Below are 22,320 nucleotides of genomic sequence, written 5' to 3'. Positions count from 1 at the left end.
AACCATCATATTTCATGTTTTAATTTTCCTTGCTTTTATTTTGTGATTATTTTAACTCCTTTCTTTGTAAAGCACTTTGAATTGCCATAGTGTATGAAATGTGCTATATAAATAAACTTGCTTTGCCTAAAGGCAGACACTAGTAAGCAGCTGCTATTAATTTAACTATTATTTTTATATTTACTATCATTTTTAATAAAAAAATTTAGCCACAAACTATTTTCCATCTTCTCTGAATGGATCTTGCCTTATTAACATGTTTTCTTTACCATTACAAACGTTTGAAAAACAAAGGGTAGAAAAAGTACAAAGGGCTAGGCAAAGGAAACCTCAGTCTTAAGATCGTAGTGCTGAAGACATGTGTTAATTCGTTCTATAATTGTTTCGTTCTATAAACTTGTGTGGGAATTTTCAGCCGGACATAAAATAATGTGTTGAGAAAGTAGTTTTTGTAAGCAATAAGTTCAACAGCATGGTCACATATTATGAAAGACGACAAATTCTCCCTAAAGTATCTGATTAATAAATGCAAAAGTTTCAAAATAAAGCAAAGATTCTTCCTCAGACGTTCAGAACACAAATTAATTCAAAATCTGCATCTTATGTACTTATCTTATTTAGTTTGAAATGCAGTAAAAATGCAATTTTTCAGTGAATATTGTAAAAAAAAAAAAAAAAATTAGAAGACACGTAGACTATATCGCATGTAGTAATTGCTTTACATTTCTATTTTATATATATATATGAAATTATAAAGAAAGCAAATGCCAATAAAAAAGTTTGGGTATAATTTTTTTCCACATACCGGTAATTGTGCTTAAAGTAAGAGTACATAACTTGGTGACAAGCGCATTGATGATGGAGGAAAATTACACAAAAATCATAAAATCTTTATACTGGAATACACTCTTATATATTTTTTTTTAATAAATCCGAAACAAAAGCAATGGCTCTATCAAACCGCTTGTCCATGAAAACAACTTCTCGAAAATCTAAGCCTCCTAATCTACAGAATATGGCATTGGGTAAACAATAGCAAAACATGAAGACTTGTTTTAATGGTCCGTGACTCACCGTCAGCCCTCATGGCCTCTCTCAGGCCTCTAGTGGTGGGGGACAGTAGTGCAGTGATGCCTTTAGAGCCGCTCAGACCCGCCGCTCGGAACAACACCGTGAACTGATACGAGCACAGGTAGAAATACGGACACAGTCGGGCCTTCAGGAGACTGTAGAGAGACGTCAGACTCACAGACCTACAACACACACACACAACACCAGTCAGTAGGGGTGTAACGGTACACAAAAATCACGGTTCGGTACGTACCTCGGTTTTAAAGTCACGGTTCGGTACGTTTTCGATACAGCAAAAAGAAATGCCAGAGAAATTTCCTATTTGTTAAAAGAAAAAATATTTTTTAAATAAGTGTGAGTTTTCCTACATCTTGAAACTTTCAGGTTTATAAATGGGTGTCATCTTTGAAGGATGAACAAATAATGTTTTGGTCATCACATTAAAAATAACATTTAAATATATGAAGAGTTCAGATGCAAAAGCCATTTGAAATTTTCTTTATTTTTATCAAGCTTGTATATTTAAGTTCAGTAATTTCACTTAAATGGCAATGAAGATTACCTATTAATTAGGGGTGTGACGAGATCTCGTGCCACGAGATCTCGCGAGACTAAATATGACGAGATTTCTCGTCGAGTGAAAAAGCTGTCTCGCGATATCCCCATTAATATTCCACCGCTACACTCACATTCGCCTAAAGTATCGTTTTGTTGTTTTTATAAAAAAATAAAAACCATTATAAACTAATGCAAAAGTCTGCTCTGCTCATCCAGCGCGAGTTGCCGTTGCAATCAGTGCGGCACGAATCACAGTTCACTGATCGCGTGACGATGGCGGAGGATTCGTTGCGCAACAGACTAAACGTCTGGTAAATGTCTTATCTTGTAGAATGCGCGCTCAGCACCGCTGCTCCCTATACGCGCGGTCACGAATTTGTAAGTGAAAGTAAAACACAAGCTCCCTGATGTGCATTGCGCACAAATTAGGCTGCATACATAAAATAATCCGTCTCCCAATACCCATCTCTGGACTGTTTATTTGCGGCTCTGGTCTCTGTTGGCACTGCGAATATTGAGAGAGCACTGTAGCGTACAAAGGACAACAGACAAGGGAGGCTCCGTTTCTGAACTTATAATCGGAACGCAAGAACAACTGTAGAGACAAACAGCCTCGTTTCTCTCGGCCTTTTCCGAACTCACCGCATTAACCCTATAACTGCCGGTGCAAAATAAAACCGCAATTTCACAACAATTATAAAGAGTCTGTGTGCTAACTTTGATTATGGTTGCACTCGCACTTATTGTTTGCACTTAATAAGACTAAGAGAAAACAGTTATTTATTTTTGTTATTTATACGGTTTTTATTTCTCTGTTAAATGTGTGTTAAAAGGAGTTCAGTTAGGAGGTCACACACAGCCTCAATCAGAAGTTCTGAAAGCTCTTAAATGTACAGTAAGGTCTGAAGAGACTAATGTGAAATTATACAGGAGAAAAGCCAGTCAATAAAAACCTTTTACAGTGCTTGAATATTGTTTTCTTTCAATGCATTTGATAATTCATACTCATAAAGTAGACCTGAAATGACATGCATTAGAAGATTATTAGTTAAAACATTGAAAAATGCACCTGCATACTATTTTTCCAGCCATGAATTTTGTCATTGAGGATTTCTGAAAAATTGTGCAAAAATCTCGTCTCGTCTCGTTCTCGTGAACCCAATCTCGTGTCTAGTCTCGTCTCGTGAGATAAGCGTCTCGTCACACCCCTACTATTAATTGTCATTTGAGTGAAATTACTGAACTTAAATATACAAGCTTCATAAAAATGATCATTCTAGAAGAAAATTTCAAATGGCACTTAGAGGCTTTTGCATCTGAACTCTTCATATATTTATTTATATAATATTTGAGTTTTGAAGTGCTGGAAAAAGATGTGTGAAGTACTTGAAAGCATTTTACTATTCCAGCCAAACTGGTTACAGTTATGGTGAATGTTGCTGGTCTGTGGACGTAAAGTATTAGCTACTAACTTAGTTCATTCACGGCACAATATTTCTCCTGGTGTCCACGTCAGCGCTGTTTGATCTAGATCCACGGTTAATAACGGAGACATGTGAATGCTTCTCACTAGATCTCGCAGCGATGTTATTACTTCAGTGGAGAATTCAAATGTTTTCTTCACTGGATCTCTTAGCGCTGTGTAGTAACAGTGTCGCTTGATCGAGATCGGCTCGCGCTGCACAGATGTTGCTGGTCCGAACTGATAAACGATCCGTGAAGCACATAATGAGTAGCGCAGTTTCGTTCCGCTTTCTTTACGCTTGCCATTTGATGTTGCGCAACGTTGTGGTGATCGCGCCAGCGCGAATTTTGTCGGTAGGAAAAATGGTCCAAGGAATCGTTCGGTTTGAATGCGTACCGAACCGGAAGCCTCGAACCGAAACGGTTCAATACGAATACATGTACCGTTACACCCCTACCAGTCAGCATAACATATTCAGTCACATCACACACGCCAGAATCTAGAGGGCTGCTGATAATATTTTCCATTACCTTTCAAATTGGGTGAATTGAAATTGCGAATTGAAAATACTCCGAATGGAAACACGTCAATTTCGCAAAAAAAAAAACCTAAAAAACACCCATATATCATAAAAAAAGTTTACGTTCGCATGAGGTGGTTTTTCAGGCAATTCGAAAAAGGAATATTTCGCAAAACTGCAATGGAAACATTTACAGTCACCTGACGTACGCATAAGTCGATCATTCTCTAAAGATGATGTGGTATTTTTGGACAGAAGACGAGACAGAGTTCTTCATTAAACCCATAAAAGAAAAGAATTACGGGAACACTGGATTATAAACAACAAAGAAACGCCACAATCAAGAGCTTGAAGCAGAACTGAGGGAGAAACCCTAATGTAACACTAATGTAATGCGCTCACAGGTGTGTGTGTGTGTGTGTGTGTGTGTGTGTGTGTGTGTGTGTGTGTGTGTGTGTGTGTGTGTTATATCCTATCGACCGAAATTAAGAAATATATCGTGATATCAATTATGTCCATATCGTCACGCCCTAGCATGTGGCAGACGCTTTGAAATTCAAACTAAGGTTGTGTACCGTTCACATTTTCACCGATACCGGCACCACAACGGTACCTTTATTCAGTAATTTAGGCATGTTTACCTCAATAACTAAAGAAACCAAGTCATTTGTAGAAGTGTTATTGACTTTATGCCAGAGCTGCCTTGGTCACACACACACACACACTCTCCTCTCTTACCAGTCGCTCATCAGGCTCTGCTGCAGCGCTGAGTCCTGCGCCCACGGCACACACTTGCCAGAGAACTTGCGCTCTGCACCAATCCGTGGGAAGAGAGAGAGCCAGGGCATCGACGGGTGCTGCCAGAACTGAAGACACTGCTGGAAACCACAGCGCAGCTCCACACACCCCCGGGGGTCCTGCAACACACACACACACAATGCAGATTAGCATTTTATAGATGAGCTTTATTTATTTTTACTGGACTGTATTAAAGGTGCACTCTTGAAAAGCTAAATAAAAACTATAAATAGAGTAACTACTTAAAAAGATAAATATATTAAAACTATATAAAAATCACATTAAAAATCTTGTATATATATATATATATATAAAGATAATTCATATTTTCATTTTTAAAATAAAACTAAATATTAAACTAAATGAAATCACACATTAAAAGTATAAAAAAACATAAAATATTTTAAATATAGAATAAATATTTTTATATTAAATATTAATAAAATATTTAAATATATATATATATATATATATATATATATATATATACAATAATTAAATGAATGAATATTTATTAAATTTAAATAATACTAAACCGTATTTACATACTGTACATCATACATTAAAATGAAATAAATCTATAAAAAAGGTTTCTTATAACAAATATTAGTCATAAAAACTACATTTACATTTATTATGTGATTTACATCTACATTTCATTATTTAAAATAAAGATAAAAATTATTTAAGGTCAAGGTCAAAGTTTATAACATTTTAAATATAAAAATAATTAAAAAAAAACAAAATTAATTAAAAATAATGTTTCAATTAATTATTATTATTTAAAGATCAAGAAAAATGTAAAATATTTAAAAACTACTATATACTATACACTAAAAGTATATGAAATCACACATTAAAACTAAAAAACTTATTTTTTTATATATAAAGCTAAGTTTTGTATATAATAATTATAAAAAATAACATTAATAATAATATAATATAGCAATTTAATATTCTTTCTTTAATATAAAAAATAGTGCTAGGCAACGATTAATCACATGCAAAATAAAGGTTTATGTTTACTAGTGCTGGGCCGTTATCGGCGTTAACGTGCTGCGTTAACGTGAGACTCTTATCGGGCGATAAAAAAAATATCGCCGTTAATCAAAGTTGGGTTGGGATCATAAATAGCTTTTTCGAATATCGTTATATTTTCGCGCAATTCTAATGTGTAGTATGACGCCGCGCCTACTGTCACAGATCGCGCAGTAGGGTATTTTCCTGTCAGGGACACAAGGTTTACTTTTACTTTGTTACGTTGGGCGACGTTCCTCTCGTTACTTTATTTTAATGCAATACGTTGTTAAATGAGTTTATTCCAAGCGCGCTGTGTCCTTGTATGGGCATGAGCGATGCTCATTTACAAATGAATCACTCTTTTGAGTCGATTCTGTTCAAAGACTTCATCAAACAAGTTGTCAGATGATCTGTCTAAATCGGTTGGCGAATCAGTTGATCTGTTCAGTTCCTCGCGCACTGAATCGTCTGAAGCGCTTTCAATTCACACTCGGAGTCGAAACAGGAAGATTTAAGAGCATCAAGAGCGTTGGAAGAAGTGGCCGATCTACAGTCTAGTCTAGTGAATGCAAATCTGCAAATGCATCATATTTTTGCCAGCGATGAAGATCTTTATTAGTTGAACATCTTCGTAAGCTGTCTGTGAATGAATGATTCCACAGGACGATACATTCGATTTCATTTCATTCAGGTAATACATGTGTGTGTATTGCGCGTGTATTGCGCAGTGGCATAATCACACGAATAGTTTACATTGATTGAAACTAATTTGTTTAAAAATGAGGCTATTGCAGTAACAAGGCAGGTTCACATTAAATTCTTATGACATATGATGACATTATTTTTTGATCTAACGAGCATTGGCGATGCAAAAACGGACTGTCGTGCGTATTGTTTTTTCTTCTTCTTCCAATTAGCCTACTATGTTAAAAAAAGGACGAAAACATGTTACTTGTTCAATTAATAAACAGTTTGTTTGATGACAAATCGCTAAAGATGAAATTGGCCTCCCTTTCTGTCATTGGGTTTTTATTGTTTTTATTGTTTGTTTTTTTACGATATTCGACTTTTGCTCCTCGATTGTCGAATGGCATTTTTGGCAGAAATGCACATCCCTACGCGAGGCAAACTATTCTCAAAGACTTACTTTTAGTCATTATTTGGGTAGCACACATATTCTGAATGCCTTCGGGAGAATTCAAATGAGCCATTTTAATCTAGATTAATCTAGATTAATTTCAATATTAATCTAGATTAAAAAAATTAATCTATGCCCACCTCTAATGTTTACATAATATATGTGTGTGTACTGTGTATTATTATTTTGTATATATAAATATACATATGCATGTATACATTTAAGGAATATTTCCATGTATATATATATTTATAATTGTTTCTAAAAAATCAGTATGCATGTGTGCCCAGCGCTATGACTGCTGCACTGGCAGGCTGAAGCTCAGTGGTGGTGTCGTACTGGTATGTGAGCCGGAGCGCTGGTGAACTGGGCCCTGCAGTGCGCGCTCAAGCCCTGCGCCTCCTCCTGCGCCTTCACATGCTCAGCCCAGGAGAACGACTGAGGAGACGTGAACAACACGCGGGTCTTCAGGGACCAGTCGGCCGGGAACTCCACACACACTTCAGCTGGAGCCGCGGGGCAGACCGACTCTGGACTCTAGAGACACACACACACACACACACACGTCATGAACACACACACACACACCATGACTGAGGAATCATGAGCAAGCGTCAGCTGTCATCAGTCAGAAACCTTCAACACTGGAGTGGATCTCTCCTCCTCGAACACACAGTCATCTTCAGAGAGGGGAATGATCTGCAGAAACAGAGGAAAATCACGATATGAACTTCACAGGGAGTTTGATTGACAGGCGATCTGACCAATCATAATCCGCCATTTTTGTCAAACAAAGCAGTCAGGAGAGTTAGTAGAGTAACGTTGGAGGATTTGAACTTGAGAAACAGTGAGTACTGACGTCTTTCCGCGGTTAAAACAACATTCCTTCTGATGTTCATTCATGTTTATTTGATGCTATAAATGAACTAGATTCAGATTATTTTATTTAACCCTCTGGGGACTAAGCCCTTTTTGGTCCGTTTTCTCTATTTTTACATTTGGCCTTATAACCATATGTAATGGAGATGGAACACTATGTGTTTGGTATCTATGGATTCAGAAGACCCTGAGATAACATAATCATGCATGTAATGTGTTTATAAAGGAAGTATGAGTGAAAAATGTACCATAAACTAGAGAATTTCAAAAACGGAAATTAGATTTTTGTCATTTATTTCTGAAAATCACACATCACACAACAATAGTGAACAGTTTTTGAACAAAAAATATATTTGTCAAAGCCTTTGCTTGACAGACATGTGTAATTGTTAAATAAAATGTGTAAAGAACAATGAAAAATGTAACTTTATTTACAAATAGTCCTAGGCGTTTTTCTTAGGAATGCTTAGAATTTTCTAATCAATGCTTTCTCCTCGTCACTCTCCAGTAATTGTTCCAGAGCTTGTTCCACCGTAAATCGTTTACTGCTTGCTATCATAAAAGTGCTAAAACAATAAATAATGCTATAATTGTATGTGTATATATATATATATATATATTATAATTGTTCTCTCTCTCTCTCATATAAATCTCTGATAATCCGCTCCGTAAGCCTCCGTTCGCTCTCTCTCCTTCTCTCCATTCAACGCTGTTTGCGTCATATCCCTAACTATATAGTACCACCCCTTGCAAGGCTACAGAGTCCTCTGATTTGCTAGAAACGTCATGGTAACCTTCCTCTGATTGGGTAAGAAAAACATTTCTCCATCGGCAATTTTTCCATTGGTTGTTGTTCGCGGAATCTGCCAAACAACATCGATTTCATTGGCCTTTTACATAGTGGTATTGCGCAACAAGGAAGTGTGTATATTTACAAGCCGGGTATCACTGTTTTCAGCGGAATCTGAGGAAGACGGTAAAAAAGACCGCAGCTCTTTATCATTAATAGTTAAGATAATTACACATTTGTAAAAGTATGCCACTTTTGGCGGTACCGCCCAATCCGTCCCCAGAGGGTTAAAGCCATGTCAGCATTCAAAGCTATTTTCATGGCAAAAATTGAATTACAAAAATACAAATATCATATATAAATACAATAAAAACAAATACAAAAACAGCAAGTCATATTATACAAGATTTTTTAAGTTAACATATGATAAAAAAAAATCCAAAACCGTTTCAGTGCATAATCTTATTAAATATGTCCTTAAGTGACGTAACTTCATAAAAGAGCATTCTGCTTGTATTAAGTCCAGGACAATCCAATAAAATCTGTTTCAATGAACTAGAAGGAAGAGATGATCGGTTCACGAGCAGCTTTAACCGAGCGATCTGTCAGACACATTAAACAGCCACAAAACGGTATTTATCGTTAAAGTTTCTTTAAAAAAAATGACCAAGTTTGAAACTTTTCTGCGTGAGAACATGATATGGCGTGGCTTGTCGGACGTAGCAACAGTAACTAAAGGGGGCGGGTCTTTGCGAACGGCCAATTATGATGATTAGAGCTGCACGATTAATCGTTTAATCGATTCAAACACACCCACCCAATCTCATTCCCAAACGTCAGCGATTCGGCCACAGCGAACACTTAGATCCGTGTTCTGACCCAGAGAGAGCCGTCGGCATGTGTTGTTACGGTATAGATCGGATATAAACACTGATAGCGATTAAACGGTAGCGATCAAAATAGAGCAAATCACCGTTTGAACGTAACTTGACGCTTCAAATAAAGATCGTATTAAATCGTTACACCAGTAGGTGGCGACAAGTGACTGTTAAAAATGTGTTTGTAATTGAATCATTCATTCGTTCAAAAACGCTGATTCATCCAGTAATGAAGCATGTATGAGTGAGTCATTGAATCATTCATTCGTTCAAAAACGCTGATTCATCCAGTAATGAAGCATGTATGAGTGTATTATTGAATCATTCATTCGTTCAAAAACGCTGATTCATCCAGTAATGAAGCATGTATGAGTGAGTCATTGAATCATTCATTCGTTCAAAAACGCTGATTCATCCAGTAATGAAGCATGTATGAGTGAGTCATTGAATCATTCATTCGTTCAAAAACGCTGATTCATCCAGTAATGAAGCATGTATGAGTGTATTATTGAATCATTCATTCGTTCAAAAACGCTGATTCATCCAGTAATGAAGCATGTATGAGTGAGTCATTGAATCATTCATTCGTTCAAAAACGCTGATTCATCCAGTAATGAAGCATGTATGAGTGTATTATTGAATCATTCATTCGTTCAAAAACGCTGATTCATCCAGTAATGAAGCATGTATGAGTGTATTATTGAATCATTCATTCGTTCAAAAACGCTGATTCATCCAGTAATGAAGCATGTATGAGTGAGTCATTGAATCATTCATTCGTTCAAAAATGCTGATTCATCCAGTAATGAAGCATGTATGAGTGAGTCATTGAATCATTCACTCAGATTTTTTTAATAAGTCGAATTAATTAAATGTTTTAAATAGACTGCGGTATTTAACATTTTGTAAATTACACCTCTAGTAAATTACTAGTAAACCTCTACTAGTAAATTACATGTTAATTTGTTTAGTCGTATATTCAGAATCATGATCTCCATTTGAAATAAAAATTTGTGATTCTCAAATTGTCCAGAATCATGCACTTATGCTCTTATGATGTTAATATACACATCATCTACTGTTCTACCCGTTTTCATAATAAGCTCTGATTTAGAAATGTGCATGCTTACATGATCCCAAATGAAATCAAATAGAGAAGAACTTGATCAATTTTATCATTATTAATAATATGTATTAACCATGTCACAACCCCATTAAACCAATAATTTTTTAACTATAAATAAACAAATAGTAAAACTATAAATTTAAAATAAAAAACACTATAAAAACAAAAATATCATAAACAATTTGATAAATGGTACAAAAAAATAAAAAGCATTTTAATAAATACATAAATTATAAATATTACATTATAAATAATATAATTTAATATAAAAAACTAACTTTAACATAAAAAATTAGGCTAAACATTTTAAAAGTACGGTTAAAATATAACATTATTATTATTAATGGTTATAAATCATAGCAATACATGAACAATATATATGCAACATATACATGTGTATCATGGTACACGTACATTGAAGCGTCATATAAACATAGGAGCCTGATAAAAAGTGTTAATATTAAACAAAAACTTTAGACGGACTTTGAGGCTTTTGCATCTTAAGTCTTCATATATTTTATGGTATATAATAATAATGGTAACATGAAACGAGCGCAGAAGTGTGCCGTACTGTACCGTTATCTCGTGTTGTTTCCGTCGGTCTGTATTGAGCAGTTCTTCTCTACGTGAAGCTCCCGCGTTTGGACGCTCTTTGAGTTTCCCGTCCAGAACCGGAACAACTGCCGCCTTTTCGCCGTCGGTCTGCGATAAAGCCCGTTTCTTAGGACTGTTGTACGTGTTCTCAATGTTCGCGAACGGATTCCTGCGCTTCACGCCGCCTTGCGACCGGCCCGGAGCGTTTAACAGCGGCCCCGGTGAGAACGGGCGGACTCCGGGCACCGAGGCGACCGGACTCGAGGTCCTCCGTTCAGGCCCTTCGCTCCGCGCCCGGTTCCGTCTCATCCGAAGAACATCACACGGTTTTTTAAAGCTGGGAGAGTAGCAGCCCAACTCCGCCATCGTGATCGTTTCGGTCGAGTATTGACGTGTGAAGCGGGAACTTCTTTTCTGACACGATTGTTTTGTTCCGAACGCAACGATCAAAATTTCCCGCGTAACGGAATTGCGTCACCACGTTGCGTGATGACGCAATGAGCGTGTTGGCGTAAACACCCTACAAATGTAAAGTCTCTACTGTTTCGTATTTATTTCTGTCATATTTTAAAAAAGCAGGAGTAAAACAAGTAAATATATATTTTATTTTAATTATTTAAATACGTAAGTAGTGTCAAAAAGATTAAATAAAACACTGAGTAATCATTAGAGAGCTACAATTAAAAAAACTATGAAAATCTTAAACTATAATAATATTGTTAATTATTTTAATTAATTGATATGTTGTATAAAGCGGGATCTGCGGCGGCTCTTCTGTTCTGACCATAGACTGTAAAAAAAGGTTCTGACACGATTGATTGTTTTGTTCTGGGAACGCAACTCAAAATTTCGCGCGTAACGGAATTGCGTTAGCACGTTGCGTGATGACGCAAATGAGCGTGTTAGCGTAAACACCCGACAAATGTAAAGTCTCTACTGTTTCGTATTTTATTTTATTGCTAATATTATTTATTATTATTATTTTACTGTTTCGTATTTATTTTTGGCAGTACTGAAATAAAGAACGTAAAATATTTATGATATGAACAGTCTAACTAAATAAATAGTCTGTAAGAATATATTCAGGTAGATTGCCCAAAACAAATGTAAAAGTCCCTGCTGCAGTCTAGTTTAGCACATACTTTATCCAAAAAAAAGATTGTGTAGGTCTACTAAGATTGTGTAGATAATTTAAAACTAATTTATCACATATTGAAATCTATTACAGCACATATCATCATTATCATAGAGATTATTTCATATGCAAAAAGAAATGTATTGTGCCACAATGTTTTTGCAGTTAGCCTATAATATTGAGAGAGGCAGTGCCATCTCCTGCAAATTCCATGGATGATTCTGATTATGATATCCAAATATCTAGAAAAACTAAAATAAATTAAAGTTGATATTCCAGTCTAATTTATTCATAAGATGCAAAACTTCCTCTGTCACTCCTGTCCTTCAATATGTCAGCATCTAGATTAATGGTTGATGTCGATTAATTGCCCGCTATTCATCATTTGCATTTGTGATTAATCACGATGTGAAGTGACAGGCGCTGAATATTGTGGGTATGGATGAGTTGTCAGGGTTGATGGCACTTCATATCGATCCTCGGCCGGTCCGGGACGATGACACGCGTGATGAATGGCCTGAGGGTGACCTCTGACCCCAAGGACATTTTGGGCATTTTTATAATAAAATAGAGACTGGACTTGAAAACACAAAATCAGCTTTGCAAAATGATAAAAGTTTCTCTATTTGAAGCAAAAGATCTCAAACATTTCACGTGATCTGAGCATTTTATTGTTACTGATAACAACAAGTGACCCGTTTGTCACTAACTTTATTCCTCAAAAGCGAGTTTTAAGAAACAATTAGGTCATTCTTCAACTTTTCCTTAAAATATAATGAAATGTGCGTTTTAAAACAATTTAATGAAATTTGTACATGTCAAATAAAATCTATATTAATATTATAACCACTGTGTTATATTGTTGCAGTTGCATACAATATAACATGATGATTTTGTTACATACGTATAAATTAAATATATTTTAAAACAAAAATGTTTTCTAGTGCAAAAATTGTTTTCACCCTACAGAATACAAATATGCAGTTTATGATCTATATTTGTATTTAAAGTTTATTTAAACTATTACAGAGGCCGTGCACTGCAAATGAAGATATATATATATATATATATATATATTTCTTTAGTTTTCTTTTGATTTAATTCCTAAAACTTGGTCATTCTCCATTTCTTTCAGATTTTTATGTGAACTCTTTGTGTTTCCCAAAAGTTATATTTTTTATGAACTGGGTGATAACTGAACCAATATTTATTTATATTATTAATTATAACAATATTAATTATATATTTTTTTTATTATCAAAAAGCAGAAATAAAACAATTAGTAATCATTAGATAAGCTACAATTAAAAAACTATTTTAATTAATTGATTCTTTTGCATATTTATGCTACATACTGCAACTATAGCATATCTATGCTACCTAAATCAACTGATATTATTTTTATTTAAAGTGTCTGATAACTGAGGCTATTAAAATATTTAATCATTGTCAAAAAGCAGAAATAAAACAAGGAATAATCAAGAGATAATGAAAACGCGCTATGAATATTTTATTAATTTCTTTAATTTATGGCACATATTTACACAACAGTTGTTTTGCGCTAGAATGGTTTCTAATATATTTTCTTTGGACTTTCTTTCCAAAAGAATCAAGTATATCACCGGATCACAGAAAGCATCAGACAGGCTCCAATTACTCGAAATAGCCTCATTTTTCACCACATTCTGCCAAGTATTTCTCGCGCACACTAGACGCGCCGGCGGTGTGTGTGTGTGTGTGTGTGTGTGTGTGTGGTGCTGACACGCTGCTCTCACACCCTGAGCTCTTTTTATAAAGGCGATTTGATTTTATAGGCCTTGGCTCGACTCTTAGACCACAGTTATAGCCTCGGCCCGGCCGCCAGTGTCCGACACACAGACCGGCCTTTATTTAGCCCGTCTCCTGCGCTTCTGTCTCGTGTGTTTGCTCGTGGCTCATTCTGGGCAGCACAAATAGAGGCGAAGGAACACTGTAAGAGAGAGAGAGAGAGAGTCGTTTATCTGTGTAATATCTGCAGGTCGAGACTCGTCTGATGCTCTGTGTAAATTCTTTGTGGGTCGAGAATAGAGACGAGAGACAGGCGGCGATAAACACTGAAGAGTTCCTGTTATATCAGCATAAGATGACACGAGCTGTGTCCCTATGACCAGTGGCGGCCTTAAGCATCTGGGGGCCCGTTTCAATAACTAATATGGGGCCCTACCCACATAAAACATAAACATAATAGAGCAGAAAAAGCAAGGATTCCTGTTGGTTTGCATCAATGGTATATTATTTTATTACGTGCACTTTCAGCTTCATGAACAGGCAGCTCAACATAGAAATAATACAACCTTATTTGATTAAAACTATACAGTTTGTTATACAGCGTTTTACGTTTGAATAAGCCTCGCCCTTTCACGCAGGGTAACTTCACTTTTGGTAGACTGAATAAAGCTTTTCTTTTGTTGTCCGATATCTTTAGTTTTTCAGCACCACTGGCATATGTACGTTTCATTTCCTCTTAAAATAATTTTTCTGCTCAAAATAACATTTTAACCTAACGGCAAAAAAGGCAAAGTTGTAAATACATAAACTACCGATATTATACTTCAGATCGCTTAAGCCGTTCGCGGGAGTGGTAAACGTCGCCATGGTAACCGCGAGTACGACCAATCAGAGACATCAGTGTTTTGCAAATAACAAGGTTGATTTTGTAGCGTGTGGCTTTTAAAGGAGCAGAAACTTTCATTTCACAACCTCGTAGCTCGTGGTCAATCTACCTTGAATGGTTTAGACATCATGGCTGAAAATCAATATCCTACGGAGAAAATGAATGGGATTTTGCTGGTCTGTTGGGGCCCCCTTGGAGGGCGGGGCCCGTTTCAATTGAAAAAGGCCGCCCCTGCCTATGACACTCTATGCACTTATACACTGTGTACTTATGCACTTGTATGACTTTTATAAGGTTGTTTTGTCATTCAGCATCAGAGTCTGATGCCCCGCCCCCTTCGCTATAAGCTGTGTATTAAGTATTACACACTTTGAAATCGCAAGTTTGCGTAGGTATTTTAATTAGTGATTACGTCGCAACCGCTAAAAAAGTATATACAGTTCTAGTATGAGATGAGTATGTGTAGAATGAATGTAATCTGGACGTACTACATTTGCATTCGCCATGTTGTTATTATCATGTGACCAGGTCTTGACATTAACTTTTTTTTATTAAAGTTACTAGCCAGTGCATTTTCACTGGCCAAAATTTCGAAATCGATACCATGGGAAAAACTGCCATATAGATATTTTAAATATCCTCTCATAATAATTTCGCAGCAGGGTTATTAGGCTGCTGTCACTTTAAGACCTGACGCACGTATCTAATATACTGTTACACGTGCGTTTTCTTTCTAGTTCACTTAAAACAGAACTGACTGCGTTTACTAGAACGGCCATGACGGTCATTTTGACCGTTTTGAATTTTATATCTTAACTTTGTTGAAAAAATAAATAAAATCCTGCTGGTATACCTGACTTTTCCTAAAAGTGTCTGTATTTTCATTTAAAATGTTTTTCATATAGATTACACACAAGGCAAAAAAACAAAAAATACAAATAAACATATTTACCTATTTCGGCCATAGAAGGTCATATTGACCGCACGGTCTTCAGAATATCTTAATAAGATACTTTTAGTTGTTATTAAATTGTTCTGAGTTATGTTGAATGGATATGGAAATATAGCCTATCTGTTGTGAATATGCGATAATTACAGTAGGCTACTAATGATATTATTATTTATAAATGTATAATTAAACTTGTTGAAATGTACAGTTTGGTGTTGTTTTGTTTTTAAAAGATATCCTAATACAATGAATGCATTAATCTCTCAATTGGGTATTTATATAGATATAGAGTTTGTAATCTAGTGGTCAAAATGGCCGCTTGTGGCACTTCTAGTGTTAAGGGAATACTCGTCAAGTCCGACTCTTAAGGCGTTGAAGAATATTGCATTTTTGAGCCTATATTCAATATGAGTAAAATATTCAGTTCTGACCAAATCAGATCCTCTATGGCCCGGTTTCACAGACTCAAGCCTTAGTTCAATTATAGGACATTTAAGAAGCTTTTATAAACATGCAAAAACATGTGCATCTTGTGACAAAACAATGGCACTGACATATTTTAAGATATGTTAGTGCAATGCTTTCAGGCTTAACAGCTCAAATATGTATTTTATTCTGGGACTTGAGTCCTTTTCATTGTGATGTATCTGTACTTTTACTCAAGTATGGTTTTCAGGTAGGCTGTACACCTCTGCTCCCTATATACTCATTATTTAAAAGACAATTAATATTAATTAATAAGAATATAAACAAAATCTGAATTGAGCTGGATATTGACACTAACTTTTCAGCATTGACACGGTTATTGATTTAATAATTCTGCAACATTGACAGTTATTGAAGCAAAAAGTTTGAGTGCTTTAATACCATCTAAAACTGTTCAGATAATAATAATAATAATAATGAAAAAATACTAAGATTTTAGAAAACTAGATTTTAACATTTACTTATGGAAACATGAGGGCTTGTCTGTGCAAAATCTGCTGTGAAAATACTATGGTATTACCACATTTTTTGGAATATTTTGGTGCAAGTTATGCTATATGAATCATCATGATAGTGTTTGAGGTGATTTGAAACGACACACACACTGAACGCAGTAATAAAGACACCAAGCACTGTATAGAAATAAGCTTCTTCACAACAAAGTGATATATTCTCCAAAGAAATGTTGAAAAGGGCCAAAAAGGAAAAAAATAAGCTGCATTCCAGAAGGTTTTGCATGTTTCACAATTGTGGAAGTTGAGAACCGTGTCGTGTCTCAAACCGCTGAAGTAATTTACAATCTATTTACATAAGAAATCATGTTGTGATCCAGCCGACAGTCGAAGCGTCGCATCAGTCGGGAAGGGCGACTCGCAGAGACTGTAAATCTCCCGGAGAGAACGAGCGTGGAAGCCAGTGACCGGGAGACGTCTCGGAAACCTGGAGATGTGAAGAGCCACAAGTCTGTTTAAACTCTTAGGCGTGGAGATGGAGATGGAGCGGGAAACTTTCTGGCCGTCTGTCGACCAGTTCAGCCAGTGACTTTAATCAGTCCAGTCATGAGCGGATCTTAGACCCCAAACACACCCGACGCAAGTCTATGAATGCAAACGCATGATCAATTTCATGCATCATTACAGGAAATGTGTCAGAATGCAATGCATTGGACGTTATCGCCATTTTTCTACAGTTACGGTGGAGTTTAAAGAAAAGTTGACATGTATATATCATCTACCTGAGTGGAATATTAAATAGAGATCAATATTGTTTGCTGATGTTATTTTATATCTAGTGTCTGAACCAATATTTGAATTACTTCAATATTTCATTCTTATTGTCAAAAAGTAGAAATAAAACAACACTGTAAAAAAAAAAATATGATCAATAAGTTTTTACATTGCTTTAACTCAACAAAATAAGTTAAGCAATTTAAAATTTCAACTCAGTTTAAGGTCATTTTAGTTGATTGAACTTAAAAATTTAAGGCAGCAACTTTTTTTTTTACAGTGAATAAGCAACCAGTACAAAACATAAAATGCATTATGACTATTTTATTAAATATTTTAATTTATGACATTATGCATATAGCATAAAGTTATTTAGCATGTTTACATCAGCTTCCTGAATGGAAAACTGAGTATCAGATGATACTATTTTTATTTAAGTGTCCGTTAACCTAACCCATATTTATTTAAATATTTAATTATTGTCAAAAAGCAAACATAACAAGTAATCATTACAGTACAAAAAAAAAAAATGTATACTTATTTTATCTTTTTTTTTAATGCAAAGTAGTTTTGCGACCTATAAGATTTAGCTGAAAATGATATTTTCTTTATTCTTTAGCGAGATGCATTTAAACACTTGCGTAGAGTGTGTTTCTGGAGTAATATGGGGAGGTTTTCTTTGACATGAAACACAGAGGCAGTTTGCTGGACGGTTGATAAACGTACAGTGATGATGAGACGAACAACAGTAATAATAATAACAACAACAATAATTTTAATAATAATAATAATAATACAAACTATCCACTTTAAAAACAAACAAACAAACAAACAAGCGAGTCTCATGCTGTGCTGTGATAAAATCCGTCCTTTGAGTCAAATGTTCCAATCAGAAACCTCGTCGTTCAGCTGCCCGCGTCCTATTGGTCAAAGCGACTGTCCTTCAAACGTCAACACGGCCTCCAGACCGACATGCTGGTGAAGAGCTCCCCTCGATATCTGTCGAACCCCTCAGAGTAACATCTAAAGAACTTTTGTTACATGTCAATACGGCCTCCAGACGGCTTCGACCGACATGCTAGTCGGCGAACTACTGTGGCTTCCCTCGGCCTCGCCCACGCCTTCGCTCTGATTGGGCAGCGACGGGTGCAGGAGGGCGGAGCCTGTGGAGGCGTTGGTGCACGGCGGTAAGATCCGCGGTGGCGAACGCTCTCCTCCCGGCATCATGGAGAACTGGTAGGATCCCGCGGCGCTGCTGTAGTACAGGTGATACGGGGACGAGCCGGCCTGGAACGGTCCCGCCTGAGCCTGCGAGGAGCCCGCGGGGTACGCCGGCGGGAGGTACGTGTGGTAGCGTCCCGCGGGGCTCGTCATGGCCGACATGCTGATGCCGATGGCGTTGGTGACGGGGGTGGGGGTGTAGGTGAACGGCCCGGTCGGGTACGGCACGCGCGGGTCCGAGAAACGCCCGTCCGGTAGAGAGGGGAGCGAGGGGAAGGAGCGATCCAGGCCGACACGAGGATCGGTGAACGCCGTCAGATCGGGACCTGCAGGGAAACAGAACATGTGCTCAGATGCTATGTTTAACACACCCATAGATATACACACTAGATGTCGCCTTAGGGTTCTAAGCATGCGTCAAAACCGCCGCCATCTTGGAACAGGGGTCTTGTCATAGGAAGTAGCTAGGTAACGCTGCTATCTCCGCCTTTACTTCGAATTCATGGATTTTCGGACTTTTGTGCTGCGTATGGATAGCCTGACTTCGTCATACTCATATTCTAGTCAGACTGTGAGTCTGATATGGCTCCATAGGGCTTTGATTATGAGGCGTGTCTTAACCGAACCAGGAAAAAACAACAACTCTGCACTCAATTGGATAGACCTACAACCAATGAGAGCAACGCAGTAAGTGACGTATGTTGAGCTACGCATAATTGTCAACAGAACTCAACTACACACGCTGGAAGAAGTAGTAAAATAATGAGTGTTGCTTCTTTTACTTGGTCCTCCATGAGTGCGACCAAAGGAGAAACCACACCGACCACATCCCACAACCCTTAGCGACCATCGGAGCCAGCTGATAAATTAAACTTTAGCCGAATCCCGTAGGAAGGACGGCAAACACATCTTTCCGATCGACAAATGCCTTGATTGCAGTTCTCTGTTCGTCTTTTAAAATGAATGCGCTGTCGATTTCTTTTACAACAGACGCGATAGCGGGATCTCTACATCTCAGTTCTCCAGCGGCGGCCATCTCTGAGGGAAACCAGTTCAACCCAAGAGCTCTTTGATAACGTGATGATTACGTCCCTGCAGATCATCTGTCCATCATCGTATAAAGCCCGCCCTGGCAATTTGATTGGCCCTACGATTTCTGAATCGATCAATGGATCGAGTCCAGACTGAACTTCCCGACCAAAAAATGTTGTGTGCGGGGTTCGGGCTGGCATCCAGGCTAGCGTATGGATGTTCACACGAACGAAATCTGAACTAGGAAGAATGTTTAAAAATAAATAAAAAATTTTTTTTTAAATTTTCTCTGGACTCAATGATAAATACATGTCTGACCGTTGGAACGAACAAAAAAAACTAGAAAATTGCATTCATGACGATTTATGGTGATTTTATTTCCGTTCAACGAACATTCGTTCCAGGCGACATCTAGTGTATATATCTACTGTATATAACACACCAATGAGTCGCTAGGTGTCGTCCGGTAGTGAATGCGGAGCAGCTCTGGGGTCTCATTTATAAAACTGTGTGTATGATCATTACTAAAAGTGTACATGGCGTAAAGTCTTATAAAACCGTGCGTCCGCCAGAACCTGCGCAATATTCCCTTTATAAATCCCACATGCGTCTCCTCCCCGAAATAACCATATATATGGAGCCTAGATTTACTATGCATGTCCTCATTTGCATATCATTTGCATATTCATCCACGTGATACCATGTTTAACGTTACAAGACATTAGGAAAATATGAGATACGGACGTGCGTCACATTACATTGCTAAAAATCATTTAGTAGCCGATCCTTTCCTTGTTTTTGAATAAATAAATCAAATAGTATAAAATACATTTCAGAGAATGTTTTTCTCAATCGTTTCCACTGGCCAAATAGTATTTTTAATTGCTTTATTGCATTATTGATCATAATTTGTGTATAAATATTTTCTCAGACCATGAGTTCTGCTGTTATCATGCGCTAAGCAATCCTCGCTGTATTAAAACATTAAAACACAGGAAAAGTGTTCAAAAGCAGCGCATCCACTACAAATATTTCTATTTATTAGAATATAAAAAATGTTGTAACTTCTCGGCAATGATTTTATGTGTTTTAAGTGCTTAACTCCATTAATGAAAATGGCATATTTAATCTAAATGTGTAGATCAGATGTAAAACAGAGTTTAAATCATTGTTTTATTTATTTCAACTGTTAAAGTGGTTAAAGTGTTTTTATAAATCACACAATGCGTGGTTAGTGGCGTCCGCCTCTTTAAGGGCCGGTTTTGTGCGACGCAACGGTTATAAATGAGGCTCCTGATCATTTGATGAAAAATGTTTGCGTTTATATTGATATCTGTGACTTTTGATTGCACATTACTGAGAACTGAAGATGATCTGAAGATGCGTATGATGACATCACTGGGGTCTTTTCTCAGGAGAATAGACATCAAGCAACACATAGACATTACAAAAGGTAGATTTAGAAAGAAATATTGTATTTGATTCAACATGGCATTTATTACACATAAACCTTTAGGCTCTAACAGCCATTATTATTATTATTTTTCAGAAGCTGCCTCTGAATTGGTATTTAGATAATATCGACAGACCAAAACAGTTTGGTTACTAATATTCTTCAAAATATCTTATTTTATGTTCCGCAAAAAGAAAATAATCACACAGGTTTGAAACTACATGAGGGTGAGAAAGTGACAGAATTGTAATTTTTGGGGAAAAAATCCCCAAAATATGATATATTTTTATTTTGACACTGTAAATAAGAAACTAAAATGGCCAGTAGGTGTCAGTAAATGTCTTAATGAGTAACTCATTCATTCAAACAGCCGATTCATTCAGGAATGAAGTAAATGACTCTCTTTATGAATGAGCCATTATTGAATCAACTGGTTCACAAATGTAATATTTATGTATGGTAATACTCACAGTGTATGGCGTTGCGGCTGGGTGAGATGGGGGTCGTCGGGTGGACCGTCGGGGTGGAGATCGGGCCCAGGTACGGGTACGACTGCTCGTACGACCAGGACGGAGACGTTTGCATCTGCCTGGAATCTGAAACCAAACATTAATATTCAATAAATTATAGTGCGATTTCACTAGCAAATCCAAGAAACACACTCACAAAAACAGAGAAATGTTATTAATGGCTACTAAGAAGAACACAGACATAAACACACACCTGCACACACACACACACACACACACACACACATACACACCTGCACACACACACACACACACACACACACCTGCTCACACACACACACACACATACACACCTGCACACACACACACACACACACACACACATACACACCTGCACACACACACACACACACACACACACACACACCTGCTCACACACACACACACACATACACACCTGCACACACACACACACACACACACACACCTGCACACACACACACACACACACACACACCTGCACACACACACCTGCACACACACACACACACACACACACAGTAAAATAGGGTCAGTAAAAGTCTCTTCTGCTCACCAAGGCTGCATTTATTTAATCAAAAATATAGTAAAAATAGTGAAATATTATTACAATTTATAATAACTGTTTTCTATTTTAATATATAGTAAAGTGTAATTTATATCCTGTGATCAAAGCTGAATTTCCAGCATCATTACTCCAGTCTTCAGTGTCACATGATCCTTCAGAAATCACTCTAATATGATGATCTGATGCTCAAGAAACAGTTATGATTATTATCAGTGTTGAAAACAGTCATATTTTTGTGGAAACTGATTTTT

At 36.8% G+C, this 22,320-nt stretch overlaps 2 protein-coding genes across 9 annotated transcripts in view; both read right to left on the bottom strand.

Annotated features, from left to right (window-relative positions):
• The window catches only part of LOC130096671 (protein downstream neighbor of son homolog), a 29,898-nt gene extending 18,659 nt beyond the window's left edge, over nt 1–11,239 (bottom strand). For 3 of the 4 annotated variants that reach the window (XM_056263275.1, XM_056263274.1, XM_056263273.1), the window contains exons 1-5: nt 10,820–11,239; nt 7,207–7,269; nt 6,910–7,107; nt 4,353–4,531; nt 1,075–1,253 (exon numbers count right to left, since the gene is read on the bottom strand). In XM_056263275.1, the coding sequence (XP_056119250.1) occupies nt 1,075–1,253; nt 4,353–4,531; nt 6,910–7,107; nt 7,207–7,269; nt 10,820–11,203 (1,003 nt within the window). In that variant the 5' untranslated portion in view covers nt 11,204–11,239. The remainder of the gene's footprint in view (nt 1–1,074; nt 1,254–4,352; nt 4,532–6,909; nt 7,108–7,206; nt 7,270–10,819) is intronic. The other variant, XM_056263276.1, reaches the window with a different exon arrangement.
• A 7,047-nt stretch (nt 11,240–18,286) lies between these two features.
• Nucleotides 18,287–22,320, bottom strand: part of runx1 (RUNX family transcription factor 1) — a 71,212-nt gene continuing 67,178 nt past the window's right edge. For all 5 annotated transcript variants that reach the window (XM_056263269.1, XM_056263267.1, XM_056263268.1 and 2 more), the window contains 2 exons: nt 21,463–21,588; nt 18,287–18,833 (listed from right to left, as the gene is read on the bottom strand). In XM_056263269.1, the coding sequence (XP_056119244.1) occupies nt 18,331–18,833; nt 21,463–21,588 (629 nt within the window). In that variant the 3' untranslated portion in view covers nt 18,287–18,330. The remainder of the gene's footprint in view (nt 18,834–21,462; nt 21,589–22,320) is intronic.

Source organism: Rhinichthys klamathensis, unplaced genomic scaffold (assembly GCF_029890125.1).
Source record: "Rhinichthys klamathensis goyatoka isolate OS25496 unplaced genomic scaffold, OSU_Roscu_1.1 h1tg000205l_1, whole genome shotgun sequence".
In the NCBI taxonomy this organism is placed as follows: Eukaryota; Metazoa; Chordata; class Actinopteri; order Cypriniformes; family Leuciscidae; genus Rhinichthys; species Rhinichthys klamathensis.
Note: the sequence above shows the minus strand (reverse complement) of the source record. Positions and strands in the feature narration are given on the sequence as shown.